At 36.2% G+C, this 18,203-nt stretch overlaps 2 protein-coding genes across 7 annotated transcripts in view; one reads left to right on the forward strand and one right to left on the reverse strand.

The window, feature by feature from the left end:
- LOC134225757 (large ribosomal subunit protein uL29m) overlaps positions 1-18,203 on the forward strand; it is a 38,868-nt gene that overhangs the window by 3,964 nt on the left and 16,701 nt on the right. The window contains exons 3-4 of one of the 4 annotated variants that reach the window (XM_062706108.1): positions 1,426-1,862; positions 8,382-10,398. In XM_062706108.1, coding sequence (XP_062562092.1) covers positions 1,426-1,851 — 426 coding nt within the window. In that variant the 3' untranslated portion in view covers positions 1,852-1,862; positions 8,382-10,398. Of the gene's footprint in view, positions 1-1,425; positions 1,863-1,983; positions 2,173-8,381; positions 10,399-18,203 lie in introns of those variants that run through there. The other 3 variants (XM_062706109.1, XM_062706107.1, XM_062706106.1) reach the window with 3 other exon arrangements.
- LOC134225752 (pyruvate dehydrogenase phosphatase regulatory subunit, mitochondrial-like) lies at positions 1,853-16,771 on the reverse strand. 3 transcript variants are annotated; one of them, XM_062706097.1, is made up of 6 exons: positions 15,888-16,771; positions 14,983-15,823; positions 7,914-8,053; positions 7,212-7,847; positions 6,971-7,161; positions 1,853-2,235 (listed from the first exon to the last, which is right to left on the reverse strand). In XM_062706097.1, the coding sequence occupies exons 1-6, from the start codon at positions 16,479-16,481 to the stop codon at positions 1,980-1,982; spliced, it is 2,658 nt and encodes an 885-aa protein (XP_062562081.1). In that variant the 5' UTR covers positions 16,482-16,771; the 3' UTR covers positions 1,853-1,979. The 3 variants fall into 3 exon arrangements, with proteins under 3 accessions (XP_062562081.1, XP_062562082.1, XP_062562083.1); XM_062706098.1 differs by having other exon boundaries at positions 7,224-7,847; positions 15,888-16,769; XM_062706099.1 differs by having other exon boundaries at positions 6,971-7,146; positions 15,888-16,767.

The following is an 18,203-nucleotide window of genomic DNA, read 5'->3' on the forward strand; positions in this document are numbered from 1 at the left end:
CATCACCATCAGAAAAACGCTACATTCGCACCCTCCCGAAACAGAGTGAGGAAAAGCTAAGCAAAAACACATGCGAGTGTGGCGTCGGATGAAAGAGCGACGCTTTGTATTTGAGCAACGCTTTGTGTGTGACGAAAATCGTAGAGGCTGTTTTGAGTGTAAATGAGTGACGGGTTTGATGATGCTCATTGTTGTGAGTTTTGATACTAATGTTTGCTCCTCAAAAAACGTCTGACTCTTGCTTGCTAATTTTCCACTCGGCGAAGATTTCTCGCTTAACTTTTCAAAAGGACCTATGTAACATTTTTTTCATGATTTAATTTGAATAGCGCAATCAACAGAAAAACATGAAAGCTTTTGATTCCAGCACTCAAATTAAAATGTTACTTAGGACCTTTTGAAAAGTTAAGCGAGATTTTATGGCAAGCCTGCTTTCTGCTTTTTAATACTTTAATAGTTAAACAAGCTCTATCTGGTAAAAGGGCGAATGTCGCAAGAGAGAATTCTCTTCATCGACTTCCCCTCTTTTGAATAAAAGTGACAAGCGGGGGATTTCTTCGCAGTTTATCACCTCAGAATGCAAATTCGCTTTATTTTCTATCTTTCTGAGGTGATAAACCACCAAGAAATCCGCTTCTTGTCACTTTTATTCAAAAGAGGGGAAGTCGACGAAGAGAATCCTCTCTTGCGACATTCGCCCTTATTCCAGATAGAGCTTACTATTGATTTGTGCTCAATTCTCAGACACTTTTTGTTCCCACAATCAATCAATAACCGCGTGATTTCACTCCCCTTTCCATATCAGTTTTCACCGATCACGGCTAATACTCTCTTAATTCTGCACGTTTCGTATATCTGACGTTACTAACGGGTAGATATAGTAATCTATATCCTTACTTTTGGGCACATCTTCTTTTTCTTATTGGCATAACATCCCCACATTGGGACAGACCGCCTCGCAGCTTAGTGTTCATTAACCGATTCAATACGGATTTTTTTTTTCGTCGTATTTCAACATAAATTTTGGACATTCTGCTTCAAAAACCTATGCAAACCATGAAAAAGTAGAAATATGGGGTATTTTTTTAGATCTTCCAGGGCTTCCAAACCTTCCTTGAGTTTAGATATTGATGATCTACATAAACAACAAAGCGTTTTACGGGGCCTCAATACTAATTTGAAGTTGGCAATGCTACTTGAGACATAATGAAACTATTTTTATCAAATCGCAGTGATACCAGAACATGAACGGTACTCCAACTATTCTTGAGTTCTCAGTCCAAAATATATTCTAATGTCCAAAATACCATCGTTACCCTAATATCTTACGTAATTTGTATATTGCCCTATATAATTGTTAATGCTTCTTAGAGCATCACCCTAATAAATGATTTTATATTGTTTCATTTGAATAATGAATTACAGGTGAATGAGTCGATGAAAAATTTGGAGGATGTCGTTAGAGAGAGAAACAAGGCGTATCATGAACTCGAGACGGGTCAAACTGGCGAACGTCCAGGCAAACTAGTGACGAATCAGCTTGGTTTGAGGTACTTTTACCGTATGTCCGAGCACGTGATTCCGAAGTTTGCCAACCGAAAATGGAATGAAACACGAAAATTCGGCTACCAGGGCGTGGCAGTGCAGAAATTCCTACGGATGTATCGGGAGAAGCTGTACAATGTTAAAAGGAAACAGAGAAATCGAGACCGCAACGAAGTTATTGGTCTCTTAAAAAGGTTTCCAAATATGGATCGAGCGGCAATTGCGGCAAAATATCCTTCGGTGGACATCGATAAACTATTAAAGTATGATAGAATTCGCAGCAATATTGACACGAATAAGTTGTAGATACACTAATGGTAAGTACCATTCCTAATTATATGGCAATTTATTGTCTTCAACAATCCGAACATCCGGATAATATTGACAGACTAATACTACACAGACTAGACATTCTTTCAATGCTAATTGGTGTTTCAGACCTGAAACTGTTTCTTGAATTTCACCACCGTCGGCCGATATGTTTTCGGCAGATCACTTTCCTCCATGGATTTATTGGTAGTTGCCTTCGGATGAATATGTTGCGTGAGCCGGAACTTTCCTCCCGCGATGTCGATATGATATACGGCGCTTTTGTCCATAATGAATTCATTGGTTAAAATTCTAGAATCATCGCTCAATGGTCGACTGATGTATCCGAGGCACACTAATTTTTGTGATGCAAACCCATAGCTGGAAAAAAACATAACAAATTAGCCACCTAATCGTTCTCTCGCCACCTATTAGTTTTATTACCACAATTTTACGTTTTCAGAACAATATTAGGTATAGGTGGGTTGCATGTTTACACGGGACAGGGATATATAATATAAATATATTAGGTATACACTAAAGATTTTTTTTACGTCGCTCCTTGTACCTCGTAAAAAACGACGTAAAACAAACAACGTTGTTTAAAAAAAACACGACGTAAAAATACCGCGCTATTAAAAAAAAACCTATTGGGTGACTTAGAAAATTTTATATGTTGTGAAAGATCCATTGATTGCGTAACTTAAAAATAGAAAAACGTTCCCTTGGTGCCTAACCTACTGGGAACTTAAATTTTAAATTGGTAGTTATAATAAACAGGAGGATTAATTTTAAAGGCCTTACTTCGGAAATTTCTTGGATGACCAAAAATTTAAGCTTTGATTACATCCTATTCTATGAGGCATAAAGAGCATGTGCCATATTTAAAACAGGCGGATAGATCTTTGGTTACGCGTGCAGATCTAAAGGCCTTACTTCAGGAAATTTTTGAATGAGTGAGGTCGGAATCGGAACACATTCCTGGTTTCATATCACAAGGATCATATACCATATCACGATCCATATTAGCGTACTATGAACTACGAACAGCACCTAGCGAACAAAATGGTAGAAATCCCGTCCATTATAACTACCCATGCAATATAAGTCCCCGGTAGGCTAGGCATCAACATGTAAAATTTTGTAAGTCCCTCATTCGTTTTTTTATGTCGTTTATTTAAATAGTGCGGTTTTAAGTCGTTTTTTAAATAACGCGTTTTTTTACTTCGGTACCGCATAAAAAAACTTTAATGTATATTTATAAGTTACCTTACCGAAGCTCGTTCCGGCCTGAATGAATACTTTTGAATCATTCCAGAAGTCAGTGCTGGGTAGCAAACGTTGGGCATAATGTATGTTAGCCATAACGGGCATTATGCATAATTTACGGTATCCATAATGGACGTTAGACATAGTGAAATAACATTAGATCGAAACAAAAATCCCGAAAACTGTCATTTCCTTAAAAATGACATTTTTCCGAAAGTAACATTTCATCGAAGGCATCATTTACCATCACAAATAACATTTCCCCCTGAATAACATCCTCAAAAATTACATTTGTCCGAAATCGGCTATATGATGCTATAAATACGCTTCACGACTTGACAACACTTGGCAGCAAGTTACTATCTGTATAACCTGTTTGAAATGGCCAGTCACAAAAGGGACCACACACACTTGTGCCTTTTGCTACTAAGCTTTCGGATCATCTCTTAACTGCAACTAACATGCTACTAATATTTGACTCTTGGGGAATTGTTCCATATGTGGAATTAGTTTTCTGAGAATTGTCGTACAATCATTCTTTGGTGCATTGTATGCCTAACGTCCATTATGCCTAACAAGGCCTACCCAAGTTATCGTATTTTATGGCTATTACTTTAATATAGAACAAGATGTTTGCATTAAAATGATTTTTTAATAATTTGCAAGACACTTTGTCTTAGTTATCAAACTCTATCTGTAATAAGAGCGAATATCGCAAGAGAAAATTCTGATACCCCCTCTTTTAACCCTTTTCCGCCCAAGGTGTCTGTAGAGTATCATCAAATTTTACACCTTCTAAATTCATCGAATTGTTTCAACAACAAAAAGAAAATAATGAGGTAGTCTGCTTCCATACGAGGTAAAACGGCCTGTTCCTCCGTACACGTGACAAAACAAAGCTCTCAAATGAGACAAAACCAAAATTTGCTATTAACCGAGACAAAAAAAAAATAAACTCTTAATTGCGACAAAATAAAAATATTTGGCACACCTTTACAGCCGTGAATCGCATATCTGTCCCATCTTTGCTGGGTTTCCTATTTATATGGGACAAATATGCTATTCACGGCAGTTTATTGTTCCATTAAACTGCAAATATAATCAATTTTGAGTACAAATAGTTAAACTATTGAAAACAAGCAGTTAACTATTGATTTACTTATATTTTTTTTTTACTATTTTTGTTTTCCACTAATTTTAGCTATGCCAAAAAACTTTTGTTCTAGCATTTTTCTCAAAGATGATTTTTTCTTATTAAAATCTCTGTTAAAAATCGTGGGCGGGAAAGGTTTAAATAAAAGTCATAATTGTTTGCACTACGTTACATTAGAACGATAGAAAACAATGAAAGCTTGCATTCTAAGGTGATAAGCCGCTAATAAATCTTCTTCTTTTGTTTAAAGGAGACGACGTCGATGAAGGTAATTCTCTTTTGCGACATTGGCCCTTTTACCAGATAGAGCTTGAAATATGTATCTAACAAACGGCGTTTTTCAACAATAGACGGGATTTTTATTGGTCCAACATTTGGTGAATTAGACCCGTATATTCAACATTTAATGAAAATGATTCTAAAACATTTCCCTGAAAAACATACTCCAGAAAACCATTTCCCAGAACTTGTTTCCTTTCAATGAAGAAAGATACAATAGAACAATAGTAACATATTTCAATCAGTGAATAACTGGACCTAATTCCATTCACACCGTTGAAAATGAATGATATGAACGATGACTTCTATCTGATTGGTATAACCAAACTTACCAGAGACATAAATAGAATGGTAGGGTTAGGCGGGGCAAGATGGGTCACGGGGTAAGATGGGCCAGGGCCGTTTTTAAGCATCGTATGCATTTTAATGTGGAGATTATGACTTTGTAGAAGGAATAAATTGGTTCTACTTTTATTGTCTTTCGATTTGATGATAAAATTTCATTTTGGTAGAGTATAACAAGGTAAATTATTTTTCAGCATTGTTTCTTATGCGAAACACATTTTCTATAAAACGTGTAATCTCGTCGAGCAATCTAAAATTAAAACATTTTTGGTAATATAGTGAAAGTATTATAAGTAATGTAGGCGATGCTGTACTAACTGCATTAAAATAAATAAATTAGATCGAAAATTAGACATTCTAACACGAACTAGCAAATGGGGCAAGATGGGTCAGCACATACTAAAGGACATAGTTCGTATTCAAAACATATTTTCATTGCTGATTATTTATTTTTAGGTTACTTTTGAGCATAATGATGTTAATTTGTTAATTAAAAATCTATATTTTTTGTCTTTAAAAAAGCAATACTCGGACGGCTGGTTTTCATAAGAAATTACAGACATTTTTAAATGTAGTGCCATTTCTTAATCCGAGGCTTTAAAATCCTTTTTTATTCAATAACATCATTGGCATTAAATTCATCTATCTGTGTGTAATTTAATATTGTGAATAAAAACAATATTACTTGCAGATTTTAAAGGTGACCCATCTTGCCCCGCTGTTCGACCCATCTTGCCCCGGCATTTTTTGATTGACAGAAAAATAGACTTCTACTTTATTTATTTATTCGACATTTGAAGAGAGACCAGGACCAGAGTAGACTTCTACTTTAATGACTCAAAATGAAATAAAAATATATATAGGAATATTCCGGGCAAATGCATGTTTTAAAAGAAGACTTCGTGCTTCGTCTACTCGTGTGCCTTAATCCGGATAAATCGGGACCGCTTTGCGGTTTGGGCGTAACTTATTTTGTAAACAAACATTGGAAGGCGAATTCCTGCTAAAACAAGCATTTCATGAGGAAACCACGGTATGGATCCGACAGATTAAGCTTTCCTCTACCAGATAAGGGAATTAGTTTGGGATGAAAACGCTTGCATTCTCCGGAATCCATGAAGCAATGTTTGTTTACAAAATAAGTTACGCCCAAATCGCAAATCAGTCCCGAAATGTGTGATTTGAAAGAAGGCGTCATCTACACTGTCGCCTGATTCCGGGAAAATACATACACGAATAAAAATCCACACATTTTTATTGGCAAAAATCTAAAGAAATTTACAAATAAATTTTATGTGTGCGTTAATAACCACCCGCTATGGGAGAATCCACATAAAGGTTATTAGTTAATAACGGTTAAGTGTGTTTCCACATATATGCTATGCAAATTCACATAGCCGTTATGTGGGAAATTCTATAGTCAAAATTTATGTGTGCGACACATAATGGATATGATTGGATTTTTGTCAGTGTACATTAAGAGAATGTACTCCTCATTTGCCTTTTTCAAGTAATTTCGAACTTCATAAGAAGGAGCCAACTATCCTTTTACCTTATTATATATTTTCAAGAAATAATCATTTACTCATTTTCCTTTTCCAGGCAAATGCTTGGTTGCCTTATTGTGGACTAATGGGTAACAAGAAGGAATTTTTATAATCATTTGCCTTATTCCGGAATAATGCGCTTTTCAAAAGAAGGAATCATCTACTTATTTGCCTTTTGGCAAATGTTTGGATCCCTATTTGTTTCCTAATTCAAGGCAAACACGTGCTTTGAAATAAGCAGCTATTATTTTCTCGGTAACGGTGATTTCTAGTAAATGGTTTTCTGATAAGTGGTACATTCTATGGTTTGGTTTTCTGGGGAATAGTAAAGAATCAATACTGTACTGTATTGGTTCTTTACTATTGCCCAGAAAACCAAACCACAGAATGTACCACTATTTGTATTACACGTAATATAAGTAAAAAAACTGAGTTATTGATTCTACGTTTAACTCGTAATCTACAAACATGCTTATTACTCAACTGCACTCATCATTCGTTAGTAAAAAATGTGCACTCATACCCTGCCGAAGTAACAGTTCCACAAAATTCGTTGTTCCTATAAATCGGCTCGCCACCCCATGGCCATACATCCTTATCGATATCGATATCCTCCACGTGGAACAGTACAAGCCGTTTTGTCAGGCCATCTTGCTTCTGTCGTTCAAGCGCCGCTCTTCCAAGAAAGTTTTCTTTTTTCTTTAATTGTGAGATCTGTAAATGATTATCACTCAGCCACACAAAGTTCACACACAGTTACTTACGTCTAGTCGTACCGAGTAGAAGACGCCAGCTTCAAACGGAGTAGTCATGCTCGTTAGTTCATCACCCCAGAATGGTATAAATTTGTCAATTCGTAGAAATCTTTGGGTTAGCGTTCCAACGTCACGAACACCGTAGTCCCGCCCTACAGCCATCAGACGATCGTAAACATGCAATGCATACTCGGAAGGAACAAACAAGCAATAGCCAGGCATTCCCGTATGTGTAAACGTCATGATCAGTACATCACTAGCATAGCCGACATTCAGCTTCCGATAGGTAAAGGGTTGCAATTTAACATTGGAATTGGACAATTCACTCATCAACTGTGTAGATTTGGGTCCAACAACGTTGAGTACGGTGTACATAGATGTGACGTCGTTTAGTTCAACACTGGCGTCCTTTGGCAAGTTTCGAGACATCCATTCGTATATTCTGGTCTGTTGGGAAGATGGCGATATCATGAAGAAATGATCCTCCCTTTGTCGAATCAACATGCAATCGTTCTCGTAGCCTCCTCTCTCGTTAAGCATGCCCGTGTGCACAATGTGAGATATTTCAATATCAACATCATTGGCACACATTTTTTGCAAATAATCCAGAACATTGTTTCTGCCACCTTCTTTATGGACTCCAGGCTTAATCCATAATAAAACAAATGTGTTAGATATGAGTGAGAGACGCAGTTGTAAGCGAATACTTACTCTGATTTCAATTTTTGAAAATGATGAGATGTCTATAATGCCAACGTGTTGCGCACATGCAATGTATTCTTTTTCCATGAAGTTGAAAAATTTTGGCTTGTAAAAACTTCCGTTTGGCATTGTTGGCAATGGTTTACCTCCTGAAAATAAAATATAGGGTTATTAGTAACATAATTGAATAACACTTCATTATATTTTTTTTTCTTATAAGACTTTTTTAAAAGGCTTTCATAGCACACTAGTTAATGCGATTGGCATAAATTCGAAAATACAAAACAATTACTTTATTTCGCGGTATGATGCTCTACTAATGATATCCAATGAGCAGCTCATGATTCCCATCCTTCTCATGAGTCATTTCCAGTCGTTGACAAAAAATAACGAGCAGGACGGGAACTACTTCGAGCTGCTCATTGGACAGCACTACACTACTGATATTTCTCTCTCTCTCTTTATTTACGATTGCAGGGTTGCCACCATACTACCCCCTACTAGTTATGCCAGAAATTCGCAAAGTCAAAGCAAAATTCTTCACACAACCAATGACAGTTCCTCATGGGTTTTTACAGTAGAGCAACAGAGAGCAGGAGATGGCGGCCATGTTTCACTCAAACTCCGACAGATAGCAATGGGGTTCCCCATAGGAGGGAAGAGCAGAATTTGCTTCGACTTCGCGAATCTTACTCGATGGCCCGAAGGCGTAACTTAGGTACCTGTATCAAAGAATGTCTGTTTTTTTTTTCACGTTGTCGACTCTAAACTCCTTTTGTACGATCTAATCTTACTGGATAGAAACACACGCTGCCAAGCATGATTCTCATTCTCATTCTCATGATTGTTTCAGTAGTGGCATTTTCGAAAAATTCGCCTGGAACCCGAAAATATTGTCCATACACTATTTTAACTACAGAGCAGTTCGCATAGTCGCGGCCGAGCAAAATCAATTGAAGTTTCCCACTCCAGTGTATCGGATCCACGCACATAACTGCAGACTTTAGACTGCGGTGAAAGCGTTCTTCTAATCCATTTGTTTGAGAGTGGTAAGCAGTGGTTCCAGTTCGAACCGTTTCGAGTCATTTGAGCAGTTCAAAGAAGAGTTAGGGTTCGAACCTTGGTCACATGATTATTATTTCGGGAACACCGAAGCGAGATACCCAAGTAGCATAAAAAAGCGTTTGCCAGCGTTTCCCCCAGCATATCCGGTAATGGCACGGCTGAATCTGTCAACCATTGTGAATAGATGTCGATGACCCTTGGTAGAGAACCAACTAAATCTATGTTAACGTTGTTAAACCGTCCTTGAGGAGTACCAAGCTCTCCCAGGGCTATCTCTCCAGTGGCGGTTGCTTTGAAGCGCTGACATCTATTGCAGGATCGAACGAACTTAGAAACGTCTTGGTTCATCGATTGCCATACGATTTTTGAAGATTTGATCTTTTGACTTGACCGAATCCAAGGATGAGAATAGAAAAGATAATAGAAAAAAAAAATTTAGTCGAATGTTGAAATTCTTAATTGATACGACGCGAAATCTTGTCCCATTGTTTCGTATTGAAAATTGGCCCGATCGGACTATGGGCTTCGGAGTTATGGCCAAAATATATATTTTTACCAGAAAAACTCTCACTCACTTTTTAGGCACTCACTCTTAGCTTTTGCTCGCAACAAGTTTCATTCGACGCGGAATCCTGCCCCATTGTTTCGCATTGAATATTGGCCGGATCGCATTGAATATAGGATTCGATTTATTAGGCACATATCCTTAACCGATTTGCTCGCAACAAGTTGCATTCGATTCCCAATAATTCGTATTGAAAATTGGCCCAATCGGACTATAGGGGAAGAGAAGACCATCAGCTGTCATCGAGAGAAAAAGTAGAATCATTGAAATTTCCCACGGTGTGGTATAGGCATTGAAGTACCGTGGACCCCCGATAATTTGAACGGTACCTCATTCAAATTAACGGGGTTCATTTTTAATTTGAACTTCTGGTTACTCTATAAGCATCAGAAAAACTGGTTTCTGGCTGCTCTCTTTGCTTGTTTGTTTTGATTCTGCGTTCCATTTCACGATGTTCCATTTTTCTTCTCTCGATTCCACGTGGTAAATGACGTTTGAACCATTTTTAATTTGAACGATGTTCAAACCAACGGGGTTCAAATTAAAAAGTGTTCAGATTAAAAACGGTCATATTACCGGGGGTCCACGGTATATTTTTGTTATAAAACAAAAATTAAGGACGTTTCTCAAAAAAATCTTGGTTTACGGGGTTAGAATTTTAAAAGCACACAAAATAGGCAATGATATCTCGATTTTTATATAATAACGTTCGAGAGACATTTTAATTCTCATTTTTTATATCATGCCATGTCAAATTTCCATGGTTCTACTTTTTCTCTAATTTTTTCCAGGTGGCAGCACTGATGAAGGAACCTCCCCATAGGCTCAAAAGTTATGGTCAAAATTTTTATAACACACGAGAAAGGCTCTATCACCGCTAGGTGGAATAATCTGGTTTTTTTTTAATAATAAACATTTTACAAAAAAAATAAATAATTTTCTCGACCGTCTTACGCGTGTAAATATATCGAAAAACCACCACACCCATATTTTGCGAACAACTCGTGACAAAAAAAAACAATCCCCACCATCTATTGCGTTACGTAACATTTGAACAAACCCTTGAGCAAAATTCCGTTATCTTTCTACTTTTTAAATCGATACTGGACTTTATGCTTTGAAATCAAACTTGTAAGGAAGAGTTATCGGGAAAGTATATACACTATACACCTGTGTTTAAAATTATAGCAGTGGAGGCCGATTTTCTTTCAAAATGGCCAACTTTGACAAGCTGTAACTTTGTACACCAATGACCGATTGAACTGAAATTTTGGCGGTGAACTTCAAATATACTAAGTATTACACACTAGGTCAAAATGTTTAAAATAATAGGAGTTTTTGTTTTGAAAATATCTGAAAAACAATTGATTGAAATGTCATCGACTTGTATTAAGGTTTATATGACATTTGAGTTGGCCAGTATATAAAAAATAAAAACTGCTATTATTTCAAACAGTTTGACCTAGTGTTTAATTTTTAAACGAGTGGTTCGAAAAATTTGATACTTTTTTTGTATGAAAATTTCAACATATTTGTAGTTTACCGCCTAAATTTCAACTCAATCGGTCATTGGTGTACAAAGTTACAGTTACAAGTTAAGTCTCGGATACCCATGACGTTATATACCAATCGACTCACCTCGTCGAACTGGAATACTTTCGAATCAAAACTCAATCTGTTCGATGAAATGGTTTTTGTACAATTTGCAAGGATTGTAAAACTTCCCTGTCCATGGATAAGGGGCTTGACGTTGATATTTCAAGTGTCTTAAAAAGATTTTTATTTTATTTTTATTTTTGTTGTTTAATAGAGTGCTTTTTTCAAACAAAGGTTAAGTCCAACACTAAATTAAAAAAATTAAGATATTTTTCCATTTTTTTATATCTCCTTCACAAGAATATCGTTATTTTAATGGTAATGGTTTGAAAATAAGCTCCGTAGAGAAACTTTTATCACATCTTACTTAAATAAGGTCAACAGTTATAGGGAAGATCCATTAATTACGTAACGCTAAAATTGGACTTTTTCAACCCCCCCTCCCCCCTATGTCACACTTTTTGTATGAAGCTTCCGAAAATTTTGTATGGATCGTCACACTTACCTCAACCCCCCCTCCCCCCTCTAAGCGTTACGTAATTTGTGGATGTTTCCATACCAAACACTTGAGGTACCATGCCTCCAAGTTAACTAATAGTTAGTGTCGCACGATCTAACAACAACTGCCTATTAGTAAATTTGGAGGTGCCGGCAGGGCTGAGTAGGGGTCTAACTAACATAACTCTAATACTAACAAGACCCTGAAACAAACGCTTATCCAAATAGCATACATCTATTTATACTTGTAGTAGTAGCTAACAATAATTCATTTTGTACCCGTATAGCTGAAGTAGAATTTTAGTAGTGAAAAGTAGAATTTGTAGATTTACTAATTTGGCATTGGAGATAGTGAATGTATCTATTATATCTTCTCGATAATCTTTTTATTTTAGTCTCTCTAGCTGCATGGATCAACGCAAAAAAACTGTTTCTCTCTTCCTTCTATTAGGTTAGTTAGAAAAATTAGCGGATATATAGGGAACATGACTTAGTGTTTCTCGTATTAAGACAAATTCGCTGACCTTTACCTTATAATAAAATAAATGACCGATAGTACAATAAATGACTGAAATTTAATGATATCAAATAAATAATAAAAAACGAAAATAAATACATGACCATCGGTGGACAAAAAGACAAGAGACAGAGTTATGTTTAGAATAGTTAATTGAGACCATTGCACTCACAAGATAGAGAATAACTAGTACCACTATTATTGCTACAAGACTAATAACTTGACCACTTACGGAAATGAGGATAGACTATATGATGCGTTCATCCACTATTATATTGAATATTGTATACCCTGAATCTGAATAACTGAATTTTAGACCTCATTATTTTAATAAATAATAAAGGTTTGAATATTAGAAAAGGGAATAGAACTTGACCAAAAAAGCAATTACGGAACAACTGGACAGAAATTTTGTATAATGATCACTATTAGACTACTGAAACTTTAACATATGACATTACTGTGACTGATAGGATACAATTAACTCGACGACGTATTGACAAACATCCGATACTCAACCGTGTTTAAATAAGGGAAGCTCTTCAATGTGTCCATTTATTACAATAGTACTTAAATTAATCTATTTTGAAACTACCCTACCAGAATGATATCATTACATCTTTATTCGAAATTGTTACTTGCAAATGACAACAGTACCACTCGTTGTCAAAATAGACTACTATTAGGTATTGAATGTCGGCTCCAAGTAACTAATAATTAAATTTACATGTTAACTACTTATTCAGAAAACATCTATGTACATGTTGAGCTTCCATTATTTGTTCGGTTTATAATTGACAGACTGTAGATAGAAAGAATAATGTATCGGTATGATCACAATACAAACCCAGGCCGCAGTGACCTAGTGAGCAACATAGCTTGAGTCGTCTGCTAGTATTGTGTATCACATGGAGAGCCCAGCCGAGATACCAGTCTATTAAGACTACAACTGGTCAACTCTCGAAAAAAAAAAAAAAAAAAAAAAAAAAAAAATTTGCAAGGATTGTAAAACTTTCACCATCTGTATATATAAAACAGAGTTGGCATTTGACGACCGCGCATCACTCAGAAACAGACAGCCCAATTTTTATCTACTATCATATAGATTGTCGAAGAAAATATGGTCTTATGGTGAAACTGCAATACTTTCAAAATCAAAACACAATCTTTTCGATGAATTGTATTCGATTGTATCAGAATGTTGACCATTTTTTGACGAGGTAAAGTTTGCCGAATCAGCTAGTTTTCATATAGTAATTCTTAACCGATTTTCTCGCATCAAGTTGCATTAGACGGAGAACAGGTACTTTCACGCAAATCGAGAGCTTAGTATGGGATCCAAAATACAGAGCGGTAATGAATAAAGCTTCCAATGAATGATTAAATTTGTTATGATTAAATCATTCAACTCTATGATTAATGATTAATTCATTATCGAAAAAGAATAATGATTATGATTAATGATTAATTTAATTTTTGACAATGATTAACGATTATGATTAATGAATAAAACGTTTGAAGTATGATTAATGATTACTGATCGTGATTAAATGTTGACACAATATGTGTATGATTAATGATTAACCACCTATATGATTAATGATTAATGATAATGAATAATCAAATTAAATGATTTGCATAGTGATCAATAATCAAATAACTGTTCGACCAAATTACGTTTTTTTTTACCTTTAAAATTGTATGATTATGATTAAAGATTAATGAATAAAAGCGATGCATGCAATGATTAAAATTAATGATTAATGAATAAACTCAAAATAATCATGAATATGATTAGTGATTAATGATTAAATGCAAAAATCTATGATTAACGATTGGTGATTAATGATTGAATCGTTTTTTTTTGTATGATTATGATTAATGAATAATGATTAAATAACCCATTATTCATTAATCATGATTAAATCTATGATTAATCACTAATGCTCTGCCAAAATATACTTAATTTTGGATAGAAACTAACCAAAAGTTAGGCAAATTTAACTTAACTTTTGTAAACATGAGATTACTTAACGTTGGGTTCCCACATTTTACTGTCCTTGTTGAGCAGTTTTGCTCCTCATTTGATGACAATAAAGGGAAGAGGGAGGGATATGCAAGAGAAAAAAAATAATTAGGTACTTTTTCCTAACCGTGTAGTTGATCACTATTGAATATAATTACGATTGGTCATTATGTTCAAAAGTTATGAAGAAAATGGTTTGTTGAACCATATACGGTTGGTTGATTCGCCTTAGCGTTTGCAAGAGCCGTAATGTAGGCAATTATTTATGATATGTGTATCACACTAAGGCGAAACCAAATTATTGAATCGAGAAAGTCATCGTCACCTCTAGGTGGATTAATCTGGGTTTTGCTTTTCTCGTTTTTAATCATGCAATTATTTATGCTTATTCTGGGTCTCGTATAAGGTGAGGCGTTTCGAATGAAGTGACAATTGTCTATTATAGGTATAATACCTCCTATTCCTATTCGAGACGCAGAATAAGCGCAAATCAATAGGGGTGATCGGGTGACCTTTTATAAACTTCTTATAATAATTTGGTCAAATCAGCGACAATTTACATTTTCAACTGCATTTTCATGTTCGAATGGAATTTAAATGCGGTTTTCACGTAGAGGCATATGAAGAGCATTCTTTTGAAGATCAAATAACTTTGACATGCCTTTGCCCCAAAATCATTCCAAATGTAGGTATTTGGAATTATTGTTGCGTAAACTGTGAAATCATGATCATTTGTGCGGAAATGGTTATGCAACGAAGAAGGCGATATAAGTTCGCAGCAAATACGAAAGAAAAGCGAATAAGAACTTACTTATATAGTCCGTATCAAAGTACAATGCTCGCTCATAAGCCATTTTCGTTCCGAACACTGCTCCTCTCTGCTCCAAAACACTGTACAGCGGGGAGCACCTTAGCTTCCGCGAATACGTGTACTCGCTTTGATTTGGATAAAGTATGGCATACTGGCGGCCAACAACTTCTTTAATTCTTTGCTGCAAGTACTGACGGTTGTTGTGTAGTTGCAGAAAACGTTGTATGTTGAACGGCATCATATCGATGGTAGGTGTTCCTGTGACAATCCACTCGGCCAACGCTTTACCGATGCCACCGGATCCTTGCAATGGATTACCGTTCATACCGCAAGCCACGTAATAATTCTTCACTTCAGCGGTTTCGCCGAATATCCATCTACCATCGGGTGTGAAAGTGTCGGGGCTATTAGATAATTTTGGTTGATCTAATTTACCCAATAATGGTATTCTATCAACGGCTTTTTCCCACAATGGCAAGCAGTGACTTGTCATATTTTGATCTAAATGAGTTTTCCACTCTTTCGGGATATCCTTAATACTATCAAAAGCTGGTCTAGCTTCGTTTTCAAACCAACCGACTAGCATTTCCCCTTCAATTTGCCTTGCATAGAGATGAGAATCATAGTCTCTCAAACAGGGTAGAAGATGATTTTTTGGGAGATTCAAGTTATTGGTAAATCCATAGAAATGTTGCGCTGGGTAAGCAGGAATGGAAACAGGTGTCTTGCATTTTAACCCAAGCTCACGTGCCCACATTCCACTGCAGTTTATGAAGTATTCACATTGTATAGTTCCAATATCCGTTTCGACACTGTAAACGCGGCCTCCTTTTGTATTAACCTACATGTAATAAAAAAAACTTGTATTACCTTTATATTTATAATTATATTTCTTTATTACTAACTTGCATTACTTCGCATCCTTCGAAGTATTTTACTCCGCTCTGCTTTGCGAGACTCGCAAGCACTTGGAGTACATTTGCGGGATCAGCAATGCAATCATCCGGTACATACACTGCTCCCTGAATATCATCTACATTTACTAGAGGGTGTAGTTTCTTAACCTGCTCTGCATCAATGAATTCACAGAAAAGACCTGTGGGAAGATTATACGCGATTCTTCTTTTCAATGCAATAACTCTGTCGTGCGTTTGAGCTAAATTGATAGCTCCACATTTTTGCAAGCCAACTTGATGACCGGCGTTTTGTAGACTTTCGTACAAATTTAGGCTCTCCTTTATTATGTTCCGCTCCGGTGTTGGTTTGAACAAACCTATTGTGCCAGATCCAAAGTCGGACGTGCCGCTGCCAATTACGTTCTGATCTAGTACTACCACATTTGTCCACCCATTCTCAGTAAGGTGATAAGCAACAGAATTGCCTAACAGTCCGGCGCCAGCAATAACAACTCTTGCCGTCTTAGTTAAATTATCACTTCCGGTACTATACGGCCTCCAAGATGTCCTAATTGGAGATGTGAATTTAATTAAATTGTTCATTGTTTTGTCACGTTCACTGTAGAAAAACTCTTCGATTTATTTTATTAACTTTTTATCTTTTCTGAGTTCACATTATGTAACTATCCATCAATTTACATCTAGACTGCTTAATGGCACAACAAAAACCAAACTGACTCTAGCCTGTCGATGGTGCACTACAAACATAAGCTTAGTTTCACTTTTACTTTCATTCATGTTTTGTGGTTTATTAGTAGCTCATACCGTGGTTAAAATCGATTTTGCACCGGCGCGCATTCGTGCAGGTTCTACTTTTAAGTGCCCCGACGACACTCATACTAATAAGCATTGGGTTGTAGTAAACATAACGGTGTCTTGTGTATGATTGTGGAACTAGAATATGTTTGCAAACAAACGATTGACCTTGAAAGTATTTTGCAATCATTAAGAGATGTTGAATGATGTTTTATTTTGCATCCATCATTGCATCAACTGTGCACTGTGGGAAGATGATCAGTAGAGCAGAACGAAACGTGAATTGGTTATTGACTGATATTCATAATACCGTTCAACGTGGGACTACGCTTAGAGATGAAAACTAAAATAACCCGCGGTTGATGGTTTCCAGAGACCAGTGGTGCAAAGCTGGTTCCTATTACTTAATCAGTTTGACTTATTTGCAATAACTCATTCCAGAACAAAGTTAATTGCCTATATTCCGGGTATAAGCCACCCGGAGTGGAAATTAATTAATATGTCTGAAACTCGATTTGTGCCACATCCCCGCAGCTAAGCATTTTTTCCATTGATTTCCTTGCGCGGCACCAAGTACCTCTGTGGTTATTGTATTCACTGTCTCGTGGACTTGCTCCCACAATGCTTTCAAATTTTCTCCAGTTTCCAGACTCCAGGACACCCCTTCTATTCCTGCGTCGAACTTTTAAGCCAGTGGTCCCAGCATGTTTACTATCAAGGGCCGCATTGTAATTATATTAAGCTTAGTACAAAATGATGTTATTTACCTATATTTTTGCCATTCTCGTACAACGAAGTTGTACCGAAAGGCTATCATTTCACTCCAAAAACGAACTTTTTATAGAAGCATCGGAGACCCATACAGGTCGGACTCGATTATCCAGAGTATCGATTTTTTTTCACTCTGGTTAATCGAATCCTCCGGATAATCGAATCACTAGAAAAAAATCATATCTGCAATTAAATGACGAAAAACTTATATTTTATTGTATTTACAGTGGTGTAGTCCTAAATTATTTTGGAAAACCCTGATAAATCCGCCTAACGGTATCAGTGACTTTCTGGTGTATAAGAGAAAATAGTATTTTGTATTTTTATTTTTTTAGTATTTTGAGTCCATAGTCCGATCCAGCCAATTTTCAATATGAAATGATGAGACAGGATTTCCATTCGAATCGAACTTGTTGGTTGAGAATAGGTACCAAAATAATAACTAAACTATTTACGCACTTTTTGTACAAAAACTAGTATTTTGGTAATTATTTCTGAACCCAAAGTTTGATATAATCAATTTTAAACAGAAAGCTATGAAAATTTTGAGTCAATTGCCCGATCTATCAATTTTTCAATAGGAAACAATCCCCCCAGTCGCCGTGATTTTATTATTGGTCGCTGTAGGCAATGTTCCAGTTACTCTTCCACTCCAACGGTGACAGAATCGCATTCGCCAAGCGTTAGAATCGCGTCGCGATTTTTCGGTCACGTGTGTTAGGGGGAACCTTGATAGGA

The sequence above is a fragment of the Armigeres subalbatus genome, chromosome 3 (genome assembly GCF_024139115.2).
Source record: "Armigeres subalbatus isolate Guangzhou_Male chromosome 3, GZ_Asu_2, whole genome shotgun sequence".
NCBI classification, from domain to species: domain Eukaryota; kingdom Metazoa; phylum Arthropoda; class Insecta; order Diptera; family Culicidae; genus Armigeres; species Armigeres subalbatus.